The sequence below is a fragment of the Pezoporus flaviventris genome, unplaced genomic scaffold (assembly GCF_033815535.1).
Source record: "Pezoporus flaviventris isolate CSIRO_AGI_PZ_B2104156 unplaced genomic scaffold, CSIRO_AGI_Pfla_v1 ptg000148l, whole genome shotgun sequence".
NCBI lineage: Eukaryota > Metazoa > Chordata > Aves > Psittaciformes > Psittacidae > Pezoporus > Pezoporus flaviventris.
The window spans coordinates 761,469-786,307 of NW_026892696.1; the positions used below are offsets into that span (position 1 = coordinate 761,469).

The 24,839-nt window shown below is 58.4% G+C and overlaps 2 protein-coding genes across 2 annotated transcripts; one reads left to right on the forward strand and one right to left on the reverse strand.

Moving 5' to 3' along the window:
* Positions 1 to 5,426: 5,426 nt before the first annotated feature.
* Positions 5,427 to 17,760, forward strand: NBL1 (NBL1, DAN family BMP antagonist). Its single transcript, XM_061479365.1, has 4 exons — positions 5,427 to 5,573; positions 14,954 to 15,148; positions 15,332 to 15,443; positions 16,878 to 17,760. Exons 2-4 carry the CDS (start codon positions 14,979 to 14,981, stop codon positions 17,133 to 17,135), a joined length of 540 nt encoding a protein of 179 aa, XP_061335349.1. The 5' UTR covers positions 5,427 to 5,573; positions 14,954 to 14,978; the 3' UTR covers positions 17,136 to 17,760.
* Positions 17,761 to 18,430: 670 nt separating this feature from the next.
* Positions 18,431 to 19,474, reverse strand: LOC133282972 (streptococcal hemagglutinin-like). Its single transcript, XM_061479361.1, has one exon. The coding sequence runs from the start codon at positions 19,472 to 19,474 to the stop codon at positions 18,431 to 18,433; it is 1,044 nt and encodes a 347-aa protein (XP_061335345.1).
* Positions 19,475 to 24,839: the final 5,365 nt, after the last annotated feature.

The following is a 24,839-nucleotide window of genomic DNA, read 5'->3' on the forward strand; positions in this document are numbered from 1 at the left end:
CTGCTCTAGTGGAAGGGGTCCCTGCCCGTGGCAGGGGCTGGAACTGGATGAGCTTTAAGGTCCCTTCCAACACAAACCAGGCTGGGATTCTATGAAATCACCACCCTGCTTCAGGGCAGGAGGAGCAGGAGGCAATGAGAGCAGATTTCTCAGGGTGCTGTTTTTATGATTTTATGAATCACACCCTCTAAAAGATTAAAATCACATTATCACTTTAAGAGTTATATTGGCATTTGTCTTCTGTACGATGGGGGGCTGTTAGTGAATCCATAGGTACATTCCTTTTCCTCTGTTACCCTAAGTTTAAACCCTAAGTTTAAACCCTAAATTTAAAGAATGCTGACTCTCTCTTGCAGCAGCAGCACTTCAGAAACTGGCACTTTAATGCTTCGGATTTTGGATGCTTTTCTTAGAAGCCAGAGAGTTTGTTCAGCAGCAACATGCAAGAGCAGCTCACTATTGCAGTGGGCTGAGTCACCCCGGCTCAGGCGGTGCTGGTTTCCTTTTGGTAATGTGCAAAATGTTCCCTGCACACATGTGTGTGTTCTGTGTTTGTTCTGCTGCTTGACAGTTTGTCGGTGCTTTGGTGCCAGAACTGTCTCTAAACACATACAAACACCTATTGTGACGAGGCCCTGAGCTTGCCTGGGCCCTTCAGGCAGTGCTGCAAGAGAAAGAATTGCTATAAGCAGAGGTTCTGAGCTATTGCAGCAGGGGGAAGTTGTGCAGCAGCAAAGAAGATGGTTATCAGAGGGGATTTATCCCTTTGGAATGGAATTGGAGGAAACTGGTGTTTTGGAAGTAGAAAGAGAGAAGCTGTTTGAACTCGTAGGGAAAAGGGCACCTGCAAAGGAAGCCCAACAGCTTCTTCCCAGCCCTCCCTGTTAGGAACTGCCCCTGCAGCCATGAGCTGAATAGGGGAAGGATTTTGCATGACCTGAGTTGCTGGGGAAGGGAGGGACGGAGGGGCCTAGCATGCCTGGGAGCAGGGAATGATTGGGCAAGGTGGAAAATAGAGCGATTAAACACACTTGGACTTGCTCAGCGATGGGAGGGGTACATGTTTTTACTGCTGCCCCAGGGCCCCAAAATGCACTGGCACAGCACTAGAGAGAAACCACTAATCCCAGTCACCGAGGGGAGGGAAGGGGACGTTCTCCTCCTCTCCTGCCCTCGGAGCGTTCGGACCCCTGTGGAAGGGAAGGCTGATGGGATTAGAGGAAACAGCTGGCTGGAGTCTTACCCTGCGGGAGCTCGCATTCCCCGCACTCGGAAGAGAGGAGCGCCCCGCTGCCGAGTCGCATTCCAGGTCATTTGCTGAGCCCAGATGTTTTCTAATGAGCTCTATGAGAAATCCTTTTCCTTCCCTACCAAGCACGGCCCCTGCCAGCCAGGTCCATCCATAGGTCTCTCCTGCACACGGCCAGGCAAGTGGAGCTTGGCCAAGTTACCCCTAGGACTCGTGCCTTTCTGCTTTGCTTATGCAAAGGGATTCAGCACAGAGCTCAAATCTGTTACCCTAAAGGATGGAGGTGGCTGGTTGAAATTCCTCCTGTGGCTGAACCCTCCCCTCCAGCCTCTCCTTACCTCTGTGTATTATTAAAGCAGATGCTCAGGTGGATTGACCTGACGAGCATGTTGTTAGCCACGTGCTCCTCACATCCTACTTGCCACCATTGTCCCTTCCCTCCATCTACCCAAGATGGTGATGGGAAATGACCCCCCAGCTTTTTAAGTAGCAAAACCTTTGCTTCCATCTCATGGCATGAGTGCTGCTTCCTTCACCTCAGGCATGTGTATACCCTTAGACACAGCAGTCTGAAGTGCTTGGAGGTGTCTTAGAAGCCAGGAAGTAGGAGTTCAACTTAAGCAGGTGATGTTCCAGTGAAGGAAGGGAGCTGGTAAAGAGCCGTCTTTATTCTGAGGAGCTGCAATGCAATTTTGTACCCTTTTTACAAGGGTATGAAGAGATAGGACAAGGGGGAATGTCTTTAAGATGAAAGAGGGTAGGTTCAGATGAGGTATAAGGCAGAAGCTCTTCCCTGTGAGGGTGCTGAGGCGCTGGCACAGGGTGCCCAGAGAAGCTGTGGCTGCCCCATCCCTGGCAGTGTTCAAGGCCAGGTTGGACACAGGGGCTTGGAGCAAGCTGCTCTGGTGGAAGGGGTCCCTGCCCATGGCAGGGGTTGGAGCTGGGTGAGCTTTAAGGTCCCTTCCAACCCAAAACACTCCATGGTTCTGATTCAGGTTGAGAGCCCTTCTTTGGTCCCTGCATGGTGTGTCTTGGGGATAGCAAACAAAACACACGTCACTGGGGGAGACCCGAAGCACGGGCCCAGCGGTGGGGATATGGCTGCTCCCTGCAGCCCTCACACACACACGCTCTCACTTCACCCCCTCTTCCCCCAGCTCCCTCTCCCCCCATGTTTTCCAGCAGGCAGCTGTGGGCAGGGAGCCTTGGAAGCTGCGCGAAGGCACCAATAAAAGGGATGGGGTTATTTTTAACTTTCAAATACACCCTTTTAATTCTCACGCCCACAGCTCCTCGTCCTGTCCTGACAAGCGGGGAGCCCCTGGCACTGTGGGTGTTTGTCAGCAGGCCTGAAACAGCAGCAGCGGGCGAGGGAGGAGGGAAGGAAGCTCCCGGGGACTGGAGAGCAGGTTTCTGCTGCGCCTCGCTGCACAAAAGCCTTGGTGATCCCGCAGCAGGGAAAAGGGGAAGGCACAGGTGGGGGTGTGGAGCTTTCGAGCAAGGCTCTGTTTCCACGTGGTGTCTGTCTGCAGTGGAGAACAGGCTGAAGAAATGGGCTCTTGTTGGGGGGTGAAGGAGGAGAGGTGTGTTGTGTCGCACCTCTCAGGATGAAAAGTCCAGAGGAGGCCACGAGGATGCTCAGGGGCTGCAGAACCTCCTGTATGGAGACAGGCTGAGAACACTGGGGCTGTTCAGCCTGGAGAAGAGAAGCTGCGTGGAGACCTCAGAGCAGCTTCCAGTGTCTGAAGGGGGCTGCAAGGATGCTGCAGAGGGACTCCTCATCAGGGACTGTAGTGACAGGACAAGGGGTAACGGGTTCAAACAAACAGGGGAAGTTTAGATTGGATACAGCGAAGAAGTTCTTTCCTGTTAGGGTGGTGAGGCACTGGAATGGGTTGCCCAGGGAAGCTGTGAATGCTCCATCCATGGCAGTGTTCAAGGCCAGGTTGGACAGAGCCTTGGGTGACCTTGTTTAGTGTGAGGTGTCCCTGCCCATGGCAGGGGGGTTGGAACTGGATGATCTTAAGGTCCTTTCCAACCCTAACTATTCTATGATTCTATGCAAACAGCACTGTGGTTTGACACAAATGGGTTAGGGGCCAGCAGTGATCTCCCCAGAGCTGCATGGAGCTGGTGACTTAGGGCTGGATGTGGAGCAAGAGTCTGAAGGTGCAGCTGAAGATGAAGGGGAATCGCGTTAGCCCACGCTGTGCTAGCAGCAGGTTGTCTTCTCCTCCACCCAGCCTGCTCTCACACAGCACCTTTGCCTGCTGCTTCTGGCACCAGAAAACCTCAGCTCTCCCACCCCAGATACACCGATTGCTATGTTCCCCTTGGCTGCTGCTTGCAGAATTGGAACACGAAGGAACAGTGGGCAGCAGTGAATGAGCTGCACGCTGGCTTACAGCTCTTCATGCGGCCTGGTGCTCCTCTAACACTCATCACACCCCAGCGCTGAGGATCCCACAGAGCCCATCCAAATACTGAACCACAGACCAGATACACTGGGGTGAATTTCACTTTAATGCCCGTGGTCTGTTGCTTTGTAGCTGGTTGTATCTGTGTTTTATTTACCCTCATTTATCCACAGCCATGAGAACTTGATTCCAAGCCTCAGATGTCTCCTCTTTCACTCCTTATATTATTCATAGAATTATAGAATCCCAGCCTGGTTTGGGTTGAAGGGACCTTAAAGCTCCTCCAGCTCCAACCCCTGCCACGGGCAGGGACCCCTTCCACTAGAGCAGCTTGCTCCAAGCCCCTGCATCCAACCTGGCCTTGAACACTGCCAGGGATGGGGCATTTGGAATAAAGTGGTCTCCCAGGCAGGAGCTCACTGCTGGTCGTGCTGGCCATGAGGAGCAGGGCGAGAGCAGCCAAAAGCCCAGGTTCAGCAGTGGGTGACCACACTGGGAGATGAGAGGTCAGGCTCCTGATGGTGAAAGGCTTCTCTTCTGCCTCTTGTTGATACTTGTGGAGCTGAGCACAGTTTGGGCCTGGGGAGTTTGTATCTAACAGGGTGAGAAAGGGATGCTGGCAGCAGGGTTTTGCACCCCTATTTACAGATTCCTGTTGTCCTGGAGCTGAAGGGAATGGAGCAGCAGAAAACTGTTCCATTGCTGGCAGGCTCCAGGCTCCTTGAGCTAACCCCCAGCCCCAAAGCTGAGCCAGCTCTCCTCTCAGCACAGCTGCTGCCTTCTTACCACCTCCTCTTCCTCCTTCTCTGATCTCTATGCAAATCTCCACACAAACAGGAGCCAGCAAAGCCCATCCAAGCCTTGCAGGTATCTGTTGCTTTGGGTAGTGCCGTGCCAGTGTTTAATGTGGAGGCCTCCATTAGATTAATTGCACCGTTACAGAAACAGAGTCTCTTCCGCTCTCTAGCAATTACTGCAGCTGAAAGACAGCAATGGATGGGCTTCACTGGGACTGGGGCTGGCTGGTAGTTCTTTAATGGAAAGAGGGAGAGGAAAAGGGAAGGGAAGGAGAGGAGAAGGGAAAGAACAAAGAGGGAAGGAGAAAGGAATGGAAAGGAGAAGGGAAAGGGAAGGAGGAGGAAAAAGGGAAGAGAAGGAGGAGGGAATGGAAAGGAGAAGGAGAAAGGGAAGAGGAGGGGGGAATGGAAAGGAAAAGGGAAAGGAAAGGAGAAGGAGAAAGGGAAGAGGAGGAGGGAATGGAAAGGAGAAGGAGAAAGGGAAGAGAAGGAGGAGAAGGATAAGCAAAAGAGAAGGGAAAGGAAGGATGCGAAAGAGGAAGGGAAGGAAAAAGAAAAGAGAAACCCGTCCTCCCTCGTGTTGCAGAACTTTCCCAAAGCCTGTGCCGCCGCCAGGACCCTACCCCAGGCACTCTCTATCGAGCATTAGGTTTAAACGGGAGCCGTTCGCGTTCAGTGAGCCCTACCCACACTCTGTTTCTGCCGCTGCCGGAGCAAGCGCCGGGCTCCAGCCGCCGCACCCGGCTCTCCTGCTCGGGACACGCCGGCCGCGGCCACCCCCCCCGCCCCGTGCCTCCAGCGCCCAGCCCGAGCTGCGAGCGGGGCTCCCCGCGCCGCGCCGGGGCCGCTCCCTCGCTCCGTCCCTCCTCTCCCCTCCTCTCGCTTCCCGCCCCGATTGTGCAATCGCGAGCGGCGGGGCCGGCGGCACCGCCCGGAGCCCGGCACCGGGGGGAGGGAAAGAGGGAAGCGGGAGGGAGGCGGCCGGTCCCGCCCGCCCCGCGCCTCCCTGGGCCGAGGCGCCGGGGATGCGGCAGCCGCCGGGCACCGCGGGGCTGTAGCCGCCCGCCGCGGCCCCGGAGCCCATGGGCTGTGCCCAACGACGCCTGGGTGGTGAGTACCGCGGCTCCGCGCCTCTCCTCCCGCGCCGCACCCGTCCGCCTTCCCTCCGCCGCTGCTTTTCCGCCTCTTTTCCCTTCTGCTCCCTCCCCCGGTGATCGGTGTGGCCATGGCCAGAAATGAGTTGCAGATGAGGCGGAGGTCGGGGGAGCCGCTGGGCGAGCGTTAAAAACGATTCCCACCGCCGCTTTAGCGCAAATAAAGTAGAAGCCGAGGGGCTGGGAGCCGCGCCGCGCTGCGCTGCGCTGGTCCCCGGCTGCGGTGCCGAGTCCTGCCCGTCGCCTTCGGGTTTCCAACAAAAGTGCGGAGGGAAGAACGGGAGCGTTCCGACTATCCATTAACCGCAACGGCAGAGGACGGGGAGTGCTTCGGGCAGTGTAAAGGAAGGGGATTTTCTGGATGGCAAAGCAGTGAACTTTTGTTACTTGAAAAAGGGGATGAATTTACATCCTTGTAGCCTACAAATAGGTTTCGTGCTTGCTGGTGTATTACAAAGGCTTAGATCCTATAGCTCTCTACCTGTTTCTTGAGTTGTGAGGAAGTGTTTCAGTTTGCCTCGGTATTTGTGGCAATTTTCACTTGTTATATACAAGAATCTTGTTGCCCACTAACATTTCTCTTACGAGGGCACTTGTATGAGAATCTTACACTCTGCTCCACAATCTACTTTTTCTATATAGGATTTATATACAGGATTAACCCCATCGACTTCATAATTCAGCCTGTGTGGAGTGGTTGTGCATTTGGGGCACTGTAGCTTTGTCCTGTAGGTTTTCTTTGGAGAAGAGTCTGAAACGAGTGGGAAAGATACGGCGAGGGCCGGATTTTCCCTTGTATTTTTAGCCTAAGAACTGCATGTCCTCTTTGCAATATCCAACCAGCCAAAACTCGGCCGTGTACAATGGGCACTTTTGCTTTTGGGAGGCAGTCTCCCATCTCCTAAAAGGCAGCTTTGCCTCCCATTTGCAAACCGCAGGATGGGAAATGGAATTTGCCTTTGGTCTGAAAATCCCAAGTGTTTGCAAACAGCCCTGAGAAGAATCCGGGCTCTTGGCTTGACCGCCCCGTGCTGGATTCCAGCTTGGGGAGTTTGTGGTCTTGCAAAAAGGGTGAACGAGCAAAGTCTTCCCGAGTGCCCGGTCGGTCGCCTTTCCGGAGCGAGGGAAAGCTGGAGGGAATTTTTGGGTGCCCAGGAAGTGCAGGATTGAGCCAAAATGCTTTTAAAGTAGCCTTGAAGACCTGCCCGTGTTGGAGTAACTTTGGGTGTTGGCATCGCTGAGGTCGTGTTAAGCTGGTACAGTGGGAAACCTGCCCGAACAGCAGAGTGAACTCCTGGGCAGTTATTCCTCCCCAGGCTCCACGCTGTATCCATTAACGTGGTCGCAGTCTCTCCACCAGCCCCTGTATCCCTGTGGAGCAGGCAGAGCCGGGGACTTGCTCCGGCTCCTCGTTGTTTGAAGTCTGCTGGAAAAACCCCTCCTCTGGTTGCTCAGCTCAGAGATCCTCTGGGATAAAGCAAGGACCAGAGTGCTGGGGGGCTCCAGCACGGCGGAGGGCAAAGGAGCCTCATGGAGGAGAGTCTGAAAACCCTGCCTGGTTGATAACATCGTGCTTTTGGGGCGGGCTGAGGGGTGCTCTGTCCCCTGTTAGCACTCCTGCTTCCGCAGACCTTTGTTCTTCACACAGCGCCGTTCGGGGGGGGGGAGCAACACGGGGTGGAGGGGACCAGGGTGTAAATGAGCACCGATGGTGGGAGCAGAGCAACCCAAGGCTCAGTTGTGGAGCTGTGCTGGCTGCTCCCCCCATTCCAGCCAAAACTGCAGTACTTTGGAGCTGAGCTTTGGAAATGGCGTCAGGATCGGGCCCTCGCGTTGGTCGCTCTCGATGATGTGGCTTAAACCTCCTCCTCTGATACACAGCTCAGGCGACCTGTCCAGAGAGGGGAAAGGGCCAGCATTGGGTTCCCAGTTTGATTTCAGTGTGGTTATGGGGCCAAATCCTGCACTTTGAGGGGAGACAGTGTCTAAACATCAAGTGTGAGCTCAGCCCGCGGTGTCTGGTAGCAGTCGCACATCCCAAGCGGGCTGTGAGATGTTGTGATACCCCCAAAAGCCTCTGGCCCTGCACTGCTTCAGAAATCAGAGCTACTGCGGTCAATGCCATGGGTAAGGAACGCAGACGCTGGGTTTAAAACTGAGGAGGCCGGTGCAGCGTAAAGCAGAGATTAAAAGAGGGAAAAACAGGGCTCCAGCCGACTGGATTTCTGCTGTTGTGACCAGGATATGGCCTAAAAGGGCATAAAGGGAGAGGGACACGGCAGGAAGGATCCTGAACCATTGCTGAAAGATCCACAGCTTCAGCTGCAAACCCTCCTGCTTCCCTCTTGCTCCAGCAGCCGGGAACCTGATCCCAGAGGCACAACCCCGCTGGGTAGGACAGGGCTCCATGTTTCTATGCCAGTTGGGTCCTGACTGACCGAGGGAGGTGAACAGCAGCGCGGTGGCACCCGAGCCACCTCCCGTCCCTGCCTGCTCCATCGCGTGCTCCCTGGGGAACCACGGTCCCGGTGGCCACTATGAGCTGGTTGTGTCTGGTTCCAGTTGTGCTCGTTGTGAGCAAGCCGAGCGGTGCCAGATTCTGATCTCATTTGCACCGCTGGAGTCATTCGGAGGAGCCGGTCCCACTTTACCTCACTCCTAAGTGAAAGCAGAACTGGGCCTGCTGGGAGCCGCGCTCCCCGGGGAGCTGGTGCCTGCCTGCAAAGCAAACCCGGGGTGATGTGAGCGGCTCTTGGGACCGTTCCCAGGAGCCCCCCCCTTATCACCAGCCCTGAGAGCTGCTTCAACCAAAAAAGGAGGGGAGAAGCTGTGGCTTCAGCAAGGGGAAGTGGTGACCGCGCTCAGGTGCCTGTCCCCGACTGACAGCGGTCAGGCTCTGGGTTAGTGATGCTGCGGTGGGCGAAAAGGCAGCCCCTTGCCGCACTGAGTGGGAAGAGGCTGCTCGCAGGGGGCTGGGGCAGTTTTAGGGATCATAGCCCGGTTCAGGGGCAGCAGTCACTGCTGGGATTGGGGTTTTCCATGGGGTTTGGATCCGCAGTTCCCATTTGGACACCTCTCGTCCTCCCGCAGCCGGTACCCTCAGCCGCAGGCAGCAGCAGTGCTGCTCCAGAGGGATGTGTGGGATGGCTGTGTGGGAATCACCAGCTCCAGGGGAAATGCAGGAGGGACTCGAGCCTCCTTCAGGTCCAGACATGCGAGCGAGGCCTCTGGCTCGAGTGCTGCTGCCAGCTGTGTTTGTAAGTGCCTGTTGCTCATATGAGCTGCAGTGTGGGGACTGCTTCAGCCAAAGCATGTGGCAGGCTCATCCTTCCTTGCACGGGCTCTCACATGGAGCCTGGGTGCTCTGCATTCCCCCAGGCCTCCGAGCACCCCAGTCCTGCTGCTCCCCAGAGCTGGTTCCAGGCTTGTTTCCCAGGTCCCACACAGCAGAGCCCCACATTTCGAGCAGGTGCTTGAAGAAGAGGGGGGCTGGAGGGTGATGTGGGGCTGGGACATATTCCTGTGCTTTCGGTTGATGCTTTTTCCTGTCCATGATTGTTCTTCATGCAGAAATTGAGCAATTGAAATAAACCACCAGGAACAGTTTGGATTACTCTTGCCTCCTCCCCAGGCCATTTGTGTGTCCCTTTTCCTCCTTCAGGACCCCATTCTAAGCCTAGATGAGTCCATAGGTAACTTTCCAATGGCTTTTGTGGGTAAAGGAGCTGGGATTTCTTTTCCAGCTGCAGAAGACCTGAATTTCTGAGTGCTCAGAGTGTGGTCGAGAGGCCAGGTTTAAACTCCCAGCGTACCAAAGGCTTTAGAACTGGGGAGGGGAGAGGGCTTCGAAGTGCTGCAGTGCTTTGCTCTGCTTCTGCTTTCTTGCTGTGAATCACGCAGCCATGCGTGAGTGGAAAGGAATATGTTACAGAACGGGGAGCTCTGACATCTCCTGCTGTGGAAAGGGGCAGAGGCAGCAGGAGCCACTCATGGCACAGCTCTTGCTCCGTTATCAGAGTGGGTTTGGGACCGATTCTTGTGCGTGTTAAATATCGAACGCCCTCCTGTAGTAATCCCCTGTTTGTGTGTTACTCTTTCTTCCCGGCTTTTGCAGCTCAAAGCAAGCCTGAAGCTCTCAGCAGAGGCTGTGTGCTCAGTGGAGCCTTGCTGGCCTCAAGAGTCACCTCTACCCATTTTCAGTGCGTCCTTCTCTTCCCTCTCCCCTATCATGGCATCGATGGGATGGATTTGGGCTGTTGCAGACAACAGCAGAGTCCCCAGAGGATGTTGTACTATGTTTTTGACAGATGTAGTTTCACCTCAACTCAGATTGCGAAAGGGGGCAAGTGTTAAGGGCAAGCACTGACTGAAGCCATTGGTTTGATAGGTTTTATTGACTTTCCAACTTTTCACAGGTTAGACTGAAACTTTCCCTGCTAATAAAGCTGTCTCGATAGAACTTTTCTTCCATGTGAGCACATAGTTGAAGAATTGCCTTTTAGTATTCCGAAGTTCCTGTAGAGACAAAATCCTGTGTCTGAGGAGAGCTGTGCTCTTTGTGGGACACATCCGTGTTTCCTCCCAGCTGCCACCAAATCCCTTCCTGGGGCTCTGCTTCCTCTTAGGTGCCTAAGTAATCTCTTACCGTCCAGCACGCACAGCTTCCTGCAGAGAGATCATTCCACACAACAGGAGAGATCCCACTGGAGTCCTTGGCTTTCCATTCTCCTTACCCTGCAGCACCGTGTCCCCACTGGCATTGTGTGGGGCAAGAGCTGTTGGCAGCCTCCCTCCCTTCCTGCCCCTGCAGCCTCTTCCCTGCAGCCTTCCAAAGCCCTCCCTGTGCATTCCCACTCTCTGCACCCATCAGTTCACCCAGCATATGGTGTTCTCCTGTCTCTGCTCTCCCATTAGGGAAGCTGAGGCAGGAGCAGTGCATTCAGCAGCGCATCCTTGGTGCCTCCTCTTCTCCCTGCAGTGCTGTGTGGCAGCTCCATGCAGCAGAATGGCACAGACGATGAGTTGAACACGAAGGCAGGACCCCAAAGTGCTGTGGTTCATGTGCAGCACCAACTTGGGGCTGCCCTGGGCGCTTGGCGTGAGAGCCGTGCTGGGTGGGAGGCTGGCTCCTTCAGGACACCCCTGTGTCCAGGGAGGCAGGGGAGGAAGGTGGAGAGCCCAGTTCTGATCCACACCAGGAGTTGAAACCTGCATCGTGTCCACGCTGAGACCTCCTGCATCTCACACAAGGATTGGGATCCGAGTTAGGCCTTGAGGTAGGGCAAATTTCCCAGCTTGGAACCTCATTTTCCTTGGCTGCAGCATGGAGCGGACACTGTTTCTGTGCTGTACCCACAGGCTTTGAGCCTTGGCTAAGCAATGTGTGTAAAGCTTAGGGGCTTGTTGTCTCTCAGAACCTGGGATGTGGCTGTGAGCACAACCTGCCTGTGTCTGCAGTTTACTGTGTTAGGCAAAACTGCAAGATCCTGGATAAGAACAGTATCTACAACTCTATTAACCTACTGATAGAATACTCCCCATGTCCACCTGCAGGCTGCTCTCCTGTGATGGTGTAAGCTTCCCACTGGAAAAAAGAGGGTAAAACTGATCAGATGCTTTGTATTTTCCTGCAGCCGTGTTTGGTTTCCAAGTGGCCGGGAACAGCTGTGGGCTGGATGTGGGAATGCGGCCTCCGAGGTAATTCCCCTCGTTGTAACCATGTAGATTTTCCCAGCTGCTTCCAGGCGTTGGCGGGGTCTGTCCTGAGAACCCCCCGGGATGGGAGGAAGGAGCTCTTCGAGGTGACACGGGACAGCTGAGCCTGCTAACACCAGGTCTCAAAGGGCTCACAAGGTATCACAGGGATGCTGAGGTGGTGCCTCGGGACCCGTCAGCGCTGGGTCATGCTGCCCCTCAGCTCCAGGGACATGGGGACAGGCTGGGAAAGGGCTCTGGAGCTGCTCACCACAAGGCTGCAGCTGTGCCTGCGCTGAGGAGTTGTTTGTCTCCGGAGCCTGGGATGTGCCAGGCTCAAGGGCTGAGTCATTTGATGGCTCCAACGCGTGCAGGAGGGATGGAGGAGGAGGCTGCCGTGCACAGGGAGCGGGCAGAGACCCCATGGGCTGCTGGCTCGGATGGAGCCGGGCTGAACTTTCTGCTTGAAAAGCTTTGACTCTCAGGAGAAGCCCCGTGTGCCCTGGTGTGGAAAGAGAAAGAAGCCCCTGAGAGGCAGGCCAGGGCCGGGGTCAGCACCGGGGAGCACACACTTGTTCCTGTAGGGGCTGCAACGTGTAATTTAGCTTGTCACAGAGGAATGTGCTCCGTGCCTTTATCTAATGGGGAGTCCGCAGACCTGCTCGGGTGCCTTGTCTTCCTTTTCGCCTTCCCTTCCCCAGCCCGGGGGAGAGGGAACCCGGTGCCTTTGTCTGCCCCCATGTGTCTGCTGTCAGATGAACGGCTTCAGCGGCAGCTCTGTTCGCATGACTGGGTTGAGCTGTGCCAGTGAGCACGCCGGGGTTGCAAGCAGGCTCTTTCCATCCCAAACTCCCTCCCAAACTCAGCTGCATCCGGTGTTTTCCTAAGCACTGGCATAAGCCTCGTTACTCACTAGAGCTGCGGCCGTGCAGGTTCCAGGGCATTCTCTGGGAGGACGAAGGCGCTGTGTGGATGTGGCTGGTTCAAGTCAGTGAGGGATGGAATGGGGCAGAGTTGTAGCTGCTCCAGCTGTAGAGAAGTTCCCCTGCTCACCTCTGCTAGGGTCCTGCTTGCTGAAACGACCCTGCTCAGGAAAGGAGAGGGTTTCAGCACGTGTTCAAGTGCTTTCCTGAATGCCGGCCAGGTGCTGTGCGTTAGCAGAGCACGACCTCGCTCATCTCCCTCTCGCTATCAAAGCGAGAGGAGCCCAGGTGTTCGGAGGTGACCCCTCACGCCTCCGGCAATGGGTCTAACACGCCTCTATTGAACACATCCCTCCGGGGCAAGGGGAGAGCTCCAGGGAAGCCGGTCTGCCTGCACAGACAGTGCACTGCCTGCACAGTGTTTGCCTCTCTGCTGGGGAGAGTCGCATAGAAACCTGGAAAAACCCCAGCCACCACCTTCCTTTGGGAAGGAGGAAGTTGCTCTGTAACGGGGCACGTGGAAGTGAACTTGTGTGCTGACTCCAGAGGAATTCCGGCTGTTCCCCGGGGGCTGGAGTTGCTGTTGGGGTCACATCCCTGCCCTGATCTCGGACTTGCCTTCGGGAGCGAGATTCTTCAGCACAGAGCTGCTGGTGTTTGAGGAATGAGGCTGGTGCTGAGCAAGCCGTGTGTGTGTGTGTGTGTGTGTGTGTGTGTGTGTGTGCAGCTCAGCTGCGTTCTTAGGAACTGCAGAACTCCCCCATTGACATGGAAATGAACCTTCAGGGAGCGCAAGAAAGCCCTAAGCGTTGTCTTCAGAGCAAATGCATTCAACAATGTATTTTGCAGGTTCAGGAGCTAAACCCCTCTGCTTATCTCCAAGCAGGAGCGGCAAACCCTGCTTTGTGCAGGTATTCTCACTGGGGACTGGGGCATTCACATGAGCAAGTGGTGGGAGGGTTAGCAAGCCAGGGCTGTAAAGGTGTTGCTGCATTATACCATTACTGGATGACCTTGAGGTCCTTTCCAATCTGAACCATCTGTGATTACAGTTCCTGTACCACCAGGAAATAGAGGTCAGCAGGGAGACCGCCTGATTCCTCCAGAGATCCCGGGACCAGGGAATGAGGACGCCCTCTTCTTGCTGCCTTGGGATGGAGGCTGGGCAGCATCTCTTGTCTCTCAATTCAGATCCAGGAGTTTGGGCTCAGTGAAGGGGTAACAGGACAAACCCCTTTGCCTCATAATGACCTTAATATACCTGAGCTGGAGCTGTGAGAGGTTCTTGTAGGGTGTCTCGGTCATGTATGAAGAGAAGCTGCATGGAGACCTCAGAGCAGCTCCCCCTGTCTGAAGGGGGCTGCAAGGATGTTGCAGAGGGGCTCTTCATCAGGGACTGTAGCGATAGGACAAGGGGTGATGGGTTCAGACAAACAGGGGAAGTTCAGGTTGGAGATAAGGCAGAAGCTCTTCCCTGTGAGGGTGCTGAGGCGCTGGCACAGGGTGCCCAGAGAAGCTGTGGCTGCCCCATCCCTGGCAGTGCTCAAGGCCAGGTTGGACACAGGGGCTTGGAGCAAGCCGCTCTATGGAAGATGTCCCTGCCTGTGGCAGGGGTTGGAGCTGGAGGAGCTTTAAGATCCCTTCAACCCAACCCATTCCATGGTTCTATGCACGTAAATGTGGTGGTCCTGCAGCCGAGGAGGGGTTGGGGAGCACTGTGCAGAGACCAGGGGAACGCCCAGCACGGAGCTGTCTCCGGCACCAGTGTCTGATAAACAAGGCATTTTTCCTCTCCTTCCCCAGCAAGCATTAGAGGACTGAGCCCAGGAGCCCTGGGAATCATCAGGAGTCTTTCCAGTGTGGGCCTTGGATCTTTGTCTGGATAAATAAATAGGAGGAAATAACAAATAACACGGTTCTAACAAATAGCTTAGAAAAGCCTTTCACTGTGACTGCATCCAAACCCCACAGAGGAAAAAATTCCCCTATTCCTATGATGCTTTTCCATCTGCCTTTCCCCGGTCATCGGGAGCGTTAATGCCGGCACCTCGGCTCGGGAATACGCCTGCCCCCAGGGAAACCCTGCGTGGGCTTTCTCTGCCCGACTTCGTGAGCGAGCTTCGTGCTTGTTGCTGAAGGGACCCCCCTGTCCGCAGGCTCGGTTCCCATCCCTGCCGCTGGCTTTGAGCGGCTCTGTACAAGCCCGTTCCCGGCCCCTGGATGGAGGCTTCCCCACCTCTCCCTGCTCGCCGCTGCCTTGCAGCGACCCCTGCTGCGCGCTTCCCGGAGGAGAGAGGTTTTCCTGCCCCTCGTCCCTCCCAGCAGGGCCGGCCTGGGGCTTCCCAGGTGGGAGCAAAGGAAGCGGGAAGTGGGCTCCCCCCTCGCGTGAAACCAGCGCTGAGCTCTGCCTGCTCAGCCCGTGGAGGTGCTGCTTGTGTTCTGCAAACACCCGGCCCGGCTTGGGGTGGGAGATGATGGGAAGCTCCTGGCAGGAAGCTCGGGAGCAGCGGTGCAGGTGCCTGCCTGCCTGGGGGCTTGCTCCGAAGAGGGAAGGGGCAGAGCAGGATGTGCTGCAGAGCCTGCTTGGCTTGCGGCCGCTGTGAGCACCAACACCGCGGGCACGGCTGTGCTTGGTGCGGCCGGGAGCGGCTGCGGGGCTGCAGGAGCAGCGCTGCCTGCCTGCTGCCCGCCCTCCTAACGCTGTGCTCCCTGTGTGCAGTTGTAGGGTTCTGGCAGAGCTGGCCATGATGTTATGGTTCGTGGTGGGTGCCCTCCTCCCAGCGCTGCTCCTGGCTGCACCCCCCCCCATCAACAAGCTCGCCCTCTTCCCCGACAAGAGCGCTTGGTGCGAGGCCAAGAACATCACGCAGATCGTGGGGCACAGCGGCTGCGAGTCCAAGTCCATCCAGAACAGGTACGGATCCAGCGCGGAGCTGGGGGCAGCTCCTTCCATCTGCTACTGGCGCTGCGGTGGCTCTGGGGCTGCCACTTGCACAACGTCCTGCTCCTGCCTGGCTGCCTCCTGGCACCTCCTCCTGCCTCTGTTGGGAAGAGCAGCACCTCCGCTGAGGTTTCACCCCTCCTCTTGTCTCTGCAGGGCCTGCCTGGGGCAGTGTTTCAGCTACAGCGTCCCCAACACCTTCCCTCAGTCCACAGAGTCCCTGGTGCACTGTGACTCCTGCATGCCAGCGCAGTCCATGTGGGAAATCGTGAGTATCCCTCCCTGCCTGCTCCAGGGGTCCTGCCCCTGAGGGCGCTCGGCTCTGCTCTGCCACCACGTCAGGACAAGAGGTTCTCCTTCCCTGAGGTTCCCAGTCGCAGTTCCGGGTGTCTCTCAGTGGCAGCACCTGTCTCGAGATGCCTGGTGAAGGGGCTGCTGCAGCAGCGGGACTGCAGTGATGGGCGATGCATGTATCGGTGTTTGCAGAAGCATCCCCATCAGGCCCTGCATTATTCATCCCTGTGCTCATCCCTCGTGCCCCTTCTCGCCACCACTCCTGTTGTCGCCTCCTCCCACTTGGGAGTTTTTGCCTTCTTTGATGTCCACAAGTGCTCCCCACAGCCCATCTCTCCAGTCCAGACAGCTCCATGCCCCATTGCTCCTGGCAGAGCCATAAACCCTGCCTCTGAGGCAAGCCAGGAAGCCGGGCTCAGCTCTGCTGTGCTTTCAGCTCATGCCTTCGGGCAGATGGGTCAGGCCAGACTCTCAGATGCTCAGCAGCAATCTTGGGGGGGCCTTTGAGATACTGCCGAGGTTTCTGTGCCAGCAGTGACTGGGAGCAGCATCCTGCTTCAGCCAGTGCGTAACACAGCCCATCAGTGAGCCCAGAGCCCCTCCATGTGCTGGGCTGCACCCCCAGAGCGTGAGCAGCAGCTCAGGGAGGGGATCCTGCCCCTCTGCTGTGCTCTGGGGAGACCCCCCCTGCAGCCCTGATCCAGCTCTGGGGCAGCAGCACAAGAGGTACATGGAGCTGTTGGAGCGAGGCCAGAGGAGGCCATGGAGATGCTGCAAGGGCAGCCCAGGCTGAGAGAGCTGGGCTGGGGCAGCCTGGAGAAGAGAAGGCTCCTGAAGGGGAGACCTGAGAGCAGCTCCAGTGCCTGAAGGGGCTGCAGGAAACCTGGAGAGGGGCTTGGGACAAGGGCCTGTAGGGACAGGCCAAGGGGAATGGCTTTAACCTGCCCGAGGGGAGACTGAGATGAGCTCTTAGGCAGAAGCTCTTCCCTGTGAGGGTGCTGAGGCGCTGGCACAGGGTGCCCAGAGAAGCTGTGGCTGCCCCATCCCTGGCAGTGTTCAAGGCCAGGTTGGACACAGGGGCTTGGAGCAAGCTGCTCTAGTGGAAGGGGTCCCTGCCTGTGGCAGGGGTTGGAGCTGGGTGAGCTTTAAGGTCCCTTCCAACCCAACCCATTCTATGGTTCTATGATGAACCTATGACTTTCCCTGCACCTTGTCCCCTTGACACCCCTAGTGAGCTCTTGCCTTGCAGACTGGCAGTCGAGGTTTCTTTACATGGATAATGAACCACCGCTCCTGGGTTATGCTACACCAAGTGTGCAGGGCACAGGGCAGGTCAGACCCACAGCCCCGTGTCCATCGGGTTGCTGAGCCTGCACACTCATCCCCGCGTCCTCCTCCCTCTGCCCAGGTGACCCTGGACTGCCCAGGCAACGACGAGATCCCCAGGGTGGACAAGCTGGTGGAGAAGATCCTTCACTGCAGCTGCCAGGCGTGCGGGAAGGAGCCGAGCCACGAGGGAGCCCTGTTCAACGTCTACCTGAACGCGGAGGAGAACCTGCCCGCCGAGGGTCCCGCGCCCCATCACTACGCCCACCACCAGCAGCAGGAGGTGGAGGAGCCTCCTGCCTCCAGCCACCACCACCACGAGGAGGAGGGCGACGAGTGAGCCGGCCCCTGTGGACTGTCCTTGTGGGCAGGGGCTGGGTGCGGGTGCGGGACAGGGGTTGGGGAGGGAGGGGGGGTTGCTGGAGTCTTTCCTGTCCTGTAGCTGCCCTCACGCTTTGCTCTCCACGGCCCCCCAGGGAAGGAGGAAGGCTCTGAGGCACAAGCAGGGCTGAGGGGCAGGAGCTGCAGGCTGAGAGGAGGGCTCGGTGGTGCCGGATGCAAACCTACTTGCACATAATAGTACTAATATATTGAGAGGAGCAGGGACGCGGATGAGGGGGGTTTGGCTGCGAGCAGGAGCTGAGCTGGGCTCCCCAGGGGCTGTCTGCAGGCTCCGGACCCGTGTGGAGCCCTTGCTGAGCCCTTCTGGGTTTTCCTCTTGTAAATGGCTCATCCCTGGGGTGCAGGAGGAAGGGACGCATCGCAGGCCCCCAGGAGACGCGCAGCTCTCCTGTGTGCGACCAGCAGCATCCCTTCTGCCTCCTTCCGTCCCTGCCTGCCTCAGGAGCTGAGCTGGATGCTCTGTTCCTCGCTGGATCTTCGCTCAGCCCCAGCCCTCTTGTGTCAGCAGCTCCTGGGGAGTGCTTTGCCCCAGGAAGAGCCGCTGGGGCTGTGGGAGGTTGTTGGGGGCCTTCACCCTCCTGGTCCCTGGGGCCACCACGAGGGAGCTGGATCGTGCCATGGGCACTGCTGTGGCTCACAGGGGAAGGCCAGGAGCAGGCGGGGAGGGGAGCGAGCCCCTCTGCCCCCACCCCCTGCTGCACTTTAAGGGTGGTGGAGGGAGAGGGGGACGAGTGCCAGGCTGCAGATGGAGCCTTGCAGGGGCTGCTCGTGCCGGGCTGGGGGCCCCTCCTGCTCCCCCTTTCTCTCTGTCGTATGGAGCTGATTCTTTGGCGCTGCCTTGACAAGAGCTTCCAGAGCTTGTGCTCGGTGCCTCCCCCTCCGTTTTACAAGGGTTTTGGTTGGGTTTGTGCTTCTGAAATAAATGGGGTCTGACTCCCACCCCTCAGCGCGCTGGTGCCTGTCTGGTTTGTGGCCGTAGGCTCGGTGCTGGTGGGGTGAAGCTGCTTACAGCAGGACAGCAGCGCAGGAGGGTACAGGGCACGGGAAGCAGTGGTTCCCCTTAGCTTGCTGCGTTCCATTCAGGAGGAAGAGCTCTTAAAGGGAAAACCCACCCCGAATTCCCGGCATCTGGGCTGCACGTGGGCACACCAGGCGCTGCTGCGCTCCAGGTTGCTGCAGCCGGGAGGTTTGAGGGCTGTCGGGTCCCGCTTGTGCGGGAAGTGCGTGGGGTCCCTAGGGGATCATGGAGCCTTTCCCAGCTCTGTTGCCACTAGGTGACACTCTTGATCCAGCGCCTTGCGTGGCATCCAGATGTTCCCTGGCCCTGGGAGTGCTGCGGGAGTGGAGGAAGGTGGACATGGGAATGGATGTGGACACGGATGTGGACACGGATGTGGACATGGATGTGGACATGGATGTGGACACGGATGTGGACATGGATGTGGGCACGGATGTGGACATGGATGTGGACATGGATGTGGACACGGATGGGGACATGGATGTGGGCACGGATGTGGACACGGATGTGGACATGGATGTGGACATGGATGTGGGCACGGATGTGGGCATGGATGTGGACACGGATGGGGACATGGATGTGGACATGGATGTGGACACGGATGGGGACATGGATGTGGGCACGGATGTGGACACGGATGTGGACACGGATGTGGACATGGATGTGGGCACGGATGTGGACACGGATGTGGACATGGATGTGGACACGGATGTGGACATGGATGTGGACACGGATGTGGACATGGATGTGGACGCGGATGTGGACGCGGATGTGGGCGCGGATGTGGGCGCGGATGTGGACGCGGATGTGGACATGGATGTGGACACAGATGTGGACATGGATGTGGACGCGGATGTGGACGCGGATGTGGGCGCGGATGTGGGCGCGGATGTGGACGCGGATGTGGACATGGATGTGGACACGGATGTGGACATGGATGTGGACACGGATGTGGGCATGGATGTGGACACGGATGTGGACATGGATGTGGACACGGATGTGGGCATGGATGTGGACATGGATGTGGACACGGATGTGGACATGGATGTGGGCACGGATGGGGACACGAATGTGGACACGGATGTGGGCACGGATGTGGGCACGGATGTGGACACGGATGTGGACACGGATGTGGACACGGATGGGGACACGGATGTGGACACGGATGTGGACGCGGATGTGGACGCGGATGTGGACGCGGATGTGGACGCGGATGTGGACACGGATGTGGACACGGATGTGGGCACGGATGGGGACATGGATGTGGGCACGGATGTGGACACGGATGTGGACATGGATGTGGGCACGGATGTGGGCACGGATGTGGACATGGATGTGGACACGGATGTGGGCATGGATGTGGGCATGGATGTGGACATGGATGTGGACACGGATGTGGACACGGATGTGGACACGGATGTGGACACAGATGGGGACACGGATGTGGACACGGATGTGGTCACGGATGTGGACACGGATGTGGGCACGGATGTGGACACGGATGTGGACATGGATGTGGGCACGGATGTGGGCACGGATGTGGACATGGATGTGGACACGGATGTGGGCATGGATGTGGGCATGGATGTGGACATGGATGTGGACACGGATGTGGACACGGATGTGGACACGGATGTGGACACGGATGGGGACACGGATGTGGACACGGATGTGGTCACGGATGTGGACACGGATGTGGGCACGGATGTGGGCACGGATGGGGACACGGATGTGGACACGGATGTGGACACGGATGTGGACACGGATGTGGACACGGATGTGGGCACGGATGTGGACACGGATGTGGACACGGATGGGGACACGGATGTGGACGCGGATGTGGACGCGGATGTGGACGCGGATGTGGGCACGGATGTGGGCACGGATGTGGACACGGATGTGGGCACGGATGTGGACACGGATGTGGACGCGGATGGGGACACGGATGTGGACGCGGATGTGGACGCGGATGTGGACGCGGATGTGGGCGCGGATGTGGGCGCGGATGTGGACGCGGATGTGGACGCGGATGTGGACGCGGATGGGGACGCGGATGTGGACGCGGATGTGGGCATGGATGTGGGCACGGATGGGGACACGGATGTGGGCACGGATGTGGACACGGATGTGGACACGGATGTGGACGCGGATGTGGGCACGGATGTGGACATGGATGTGGACACGGATGTGGGCATGGATGTGGGCATGGATGTGGACATGGATGTGGACACGGATGTGGGCACGGATGTGGACACGGATGTGGGCACGGATGTGGACACGGATGTGGGCACGGATGGGGACACGGATGTGGACGCGGATGTGGACGCGGATGTGGACGCGGATGTGGGCGCGGATGTGGACGCGGATGTGGACGCGGATGTGGACGCGGATGGGGACGCGGATGTGGACGCGGATGTGGACACGGATGTGGACACGGATGTGGGCACGGATGGGGACATGGATGTGGGCACGGATGTGGACACGGATGTGGACATGGATGTGGGCACGGATGTGGGCACGGATGTGGACATGGATGTGGACACGGATGTGGGCATGGATGTGGGCATGGATGTGGACAGGGATGTGGACACGGATGTGGACACGGATGTGGACACGGATGTGGACACAGATGGGGACACGGATGTGGACACGGATGTGGTCACGGATGTGGACACGGATGTGGGCACGGATGTGGACATGGATGTGGGCACGGATGGGGACACGGATGTGGACATGGATGGGGACATGGATGTGGGCACGGATGTGGACATGGATGTGGACATGGATGGGGACATGGATGTGGGCACGGATGGGGACACGGATGTGGACATGGATGGGGACATGGATGTGGGCACGGATGTGGACATGGATGTGGACATGGATGGGGACATGGATGTGGGCACGGATGGGGACACGGATGTGGACATGGATGGGGACATGGATGTGGGCACGGATGTGGACATGGACATCCCTTCCTGGGTGAGGAGGGGACCCGAGCACCTCGGCTGGAAACCAGAGGGCTCTTTTCCAAGGCTGGAAAAGGAATTTCCCAAGGGATCGGCATTCCCTGGGCAGGGCAGAGTGTGCCCTCGCAAACCTCTGCTCCCACTGGTGCCCCCAGCCTGGCTGTGCCAGAGACAACCAGGTGATGCTCCCTTGTTGAACCTGGAGAAGGTCCCGGTGCTCCGGTGGGATGTGAGGCTGGTCCGTGCAAGCCACCAGCTCTTAGTGAATGAATCCCAGGCTCTGGGGGCTCTGCACGTGTTTGGAGAGCAGCTCCAAATGGTGTTTGCATTGAGGCAGCAATTGCAGCCCCTGGTGGGCCCGGAGGGGTCCGGTGTGTTGAGGTTATGTCTTTGGCTGTGCGGTGTCTTCCCAAGGCAGGGAGCAGGGAGCTTTCCAGACACCTGCGCTCTCACCAGCCTCTGCCACGGGGCTCTTTCATTGCTGTCAGTGGAAACAGGGCCTGAGTTTGGCCGGGGAACTGCCCCTGTGGTCCCAGGAGCTGCAGCACAAGGGGTTGGGAGCAGGAGGTCCCCCCCTCCTTCAACACCCCCCGAGCCTCAGTGCAGGCCACGGAGGCTGCTCTGTGGAGGGAAGGTGCTAAAGGCTCTGCCCCAAACCAGCCCTAAGGAGCCATCCCACGGAAAGGATGGAACCAGACCCCGAGGACAAACTGCACCGGTGGGGCTGGCCTGGACCGCCCCCGTGTCCTCACCGACCTCCCTCGGCCCTTCCCGTTCTCCTCAGCAGCCCTTTCCTCCGCTGTGTGGCTGTCGAGGACCTGGATTTGCTTCCCTGCTGGTGGTAGGGGAGAGCAGAGCTGGTGGAGCCGCGATGCCCTGCAGATGTGCTCTGGGATGTGCGCAGGGACAGCGCACACAGGGGGGCACAGGAGCCTGTGCAGGGGCAATGGTGGGATTCGGAGCTCGTTTAGGGCAGGTTTCTTAAACACGTTTTCACGGAATCAGGGAATCCTGAAATGGTTTGGGTTGGAAGGGACCTTGAAGCCCAGCCAGCTCCAACCCCTGCCACGGGCAGGGACCCCTTCCACTGGAGCAGCTTGCTCCAAGCCCCTGTGTCCAACCTGGCCTTGAACACTGCCAGGGATGGGGCAGCCACAGCTTCTCTGGGCACCCTGTGCCAGCGCCTCAGCACCCTCACAGGGAAGAGCTTTTGCCTCAGAGCCCATCTCAGCCTCCCCTCGGGCAGGTTAAAGCCGGTCCTCATTTTGCTCCCATCAGTTCAGATTCACTTCCCCAGCAGCCGCATCGGACGCGCTCCTGATCCAACGCAGAAGCCGAAGCTCTGGGGCTGAGCTGCTCCCGAGGCTGGGGTGCAGCGGGGCTGCGCGGGGAGCGCGGCTTTGCTCCTGTGGCCCCGCTTCCTCCCCTCGCACGGAGCCAGCTGGGATGAATCTGCTGCTCCCTGATGCGCCCTCGCCGGGAGGCTGCCGCAGGGGGCTTCGCTGGTTCCCAGCGCAGATGTGCTGGGGAAGGGAGGGTTTCCTGGTGCGAACGCTGCTCCCGGATCCCTCCCGCTGCGATCAGAGCCTCGCGTGCCTGCGCTGCCCTGGGCCCCTGCCAGGACACGGTGGTGCCGAGGCGGCCGCGGGGCTTCGGCTGGGAGCAGCCAGGGAGCTCTGGGGAGCAGAGGGAGCGCAGACCCAGCCGCCAGCTCCGGAGCCTGCCCTGGCTCGCCTCGCCCTGCCGCTGCTGGCTGATGTTGCTCAGGGAAGCGGTGCCGGGGTCCCGGGGTGCCCATGGGCTGCATCCGTGCACAGAGCTGAGCCCTGCTTTGCGTCCCTCTGTCCCTTGCTCTGAGATGGTTCCAGGCCTCAAGTGCCCGTTGGGCCACGGGGGAAAGCACAAAGCTGGTGAGAAAAGTGGGGTTTGGTGAAGAGAAAAGTGGGGTTTGGTGCAGCAGGATGGGGCCGGGCGCAGCTGGCTCTCACCCCACATCTGCACCAACATCCGCGGTGGTGCAGGGAGGAAGGGGCAGTGCCCGTGCCCCACGGCAGGCACATGCACGGCTCTGGTCTGTGCTGGGGTGGGTGCCCTTGGCTCTGCTCATCCCCAGCAGAAACTGCAGCAAGGGACTGGAAGGAAAAGAAGGCTTTTGGCAGCTGGGTGGTTAAAACCCCAAAGCAGACCCTGCCGAGCACCACGAGGGGTTGGCTGCGATGTGTGGAGGTGGTGGCAAGCACTGAAAGACTCAGAAGTGCTCAACTAGAAGGAATGAAGAAGCCAGCAGCACACCCTGGCTCCCACTTGCCGAAGGGCAGTTGCCGTGGGTCCACCCAGGGGTGCTGCACCGAGGGCAGCCCAGGTAACCATGGAGCAGAGAGGGGAGGGCTGATGCTCCCCTGGTGCGGTGCAGCCTCTGCTCTTGGCTTCTGCTCACTCCCTCCATCCCTGGCTGCAGATGGGTGGAAAAGCAGCCATCAAATCCTCCCTCTGCCTCTGGCTGCTCGGAGCGGGCTCTCGGTGCAGCCTTGGATGCTTTTCATGTGGCTTTGCTCCAAATCACCCAGCACAGAGGATGGAGCCTGGCGTGGGCAGGGCTTGCCCATGGACCTGCTGGTCCAGGGGTCACTGCTCACCTGCCCGGACAATGTGGGGTCCCCAGTGCTGGCGTGGGGAGGCAGAGCACGGTGCGGGCTGTCTCTTTAAGGCAGAGAAAGGAACTCTCTGCGTGCCACTTTGTGGAGTTCAGAGCAGATCCCTGTTGTCATCAGCATCTCATTGCATCTCATCCCCTCCTCGCCCTCCCTGGCCCCACCTCCTCCAAATCCGCGTTTCTGCATCCCTTGCTGTGCAGCGCAGAGCCGCAGGTGAAGGTCTGGCTGGTGCCTGCACATGGACGCACGGACACGGACACCACAGACACGCACCCTGCACGCACCTCTGCCGGGGACAGGCACCTGCCCACTCGGAGCCTGCATCCTCCTCCTCCCGGCGCGCGTGGCTGGGAGCAGCTCCGGCTCTGCCTCTCCTCCCTGGCTCTGCCTGCAGCAGCAGCAGCTGCGGGGGGAGCTCGGTGCGGCCCCACTGCCCCAGGGGACAGAGCTCTGCAGGGAGCCAAGCCCAGCCGGGGGGCGGGTGAAGGGCCTCGGGTCCAAAGCATCCCCAGCATCCCCGGTCCAGAGCATCCCAGTATGTGATGTATCCTGAGGTCCAGAGCATTTGGAGCATTCTTATGTTCCAGCACATCCAGAGCTTCAGAGCATCCCGCTATCCAGAGCATCCCTGGCACCTCAAGCATCCTGCCATCCAGAGCATCCCTGGCACCTCAAGCATCCTGCCATCCAGAGCATCCCTGGCACCTCAAGCATCCTGCCATCCAGAGCATCCCTGGCACCTCAAGCATCCTGCCATCCAGAGCATCTCAAGCCTTCCTGGCGCCCAGAGCATCCCCAGCGTCCGGAAGCAGTGTCCAAGGGCATCCCGGAGCAGGGGGATTTGCAGGGATGAGGAAACACCTGGCTGTGAGTAATGGGGAGGAGAACCTTGCTCCTGCTGATGGGCTCCTGGGAACATCACTCTGCCCTGATCGCCGGTGAAGAGACAGAGCAGTGGGAGAGGAGCAGGAGAGAAGGGAGGATGGATGCACGGGGATGCCTCT

Coding starts and splice junctions, on each gene's coding strand:
- NBL1 (XM_061479365.1), top strand. CDS start 14,979: ATGATGTTATGGTTCGTGGTGGGTGCCCTCCTCCCAGCGCTGCTCCTG. Junction 15,149..15,331: donor TCCAAGTCCATCCAGAACAG/GTACGGATCCAG, acceptor TTGTCTCTGCAG/GGCCTGCCTGGGGCAGTGTT. Junction 15,444..16,877: donor CGCAGTCCATGTGGGAAATC/GTGAGTATCCCT, acceptor CCCTCTGCCCAG/GTGACCCTGGACTGCCCAGG.
- LOC133282972 (XM_061479361.1), bottom strand. CDS start 19,474: ATGTCCCCATCCGTGCCCACATCCGTGTCCACATCCGTGTCCACATCC.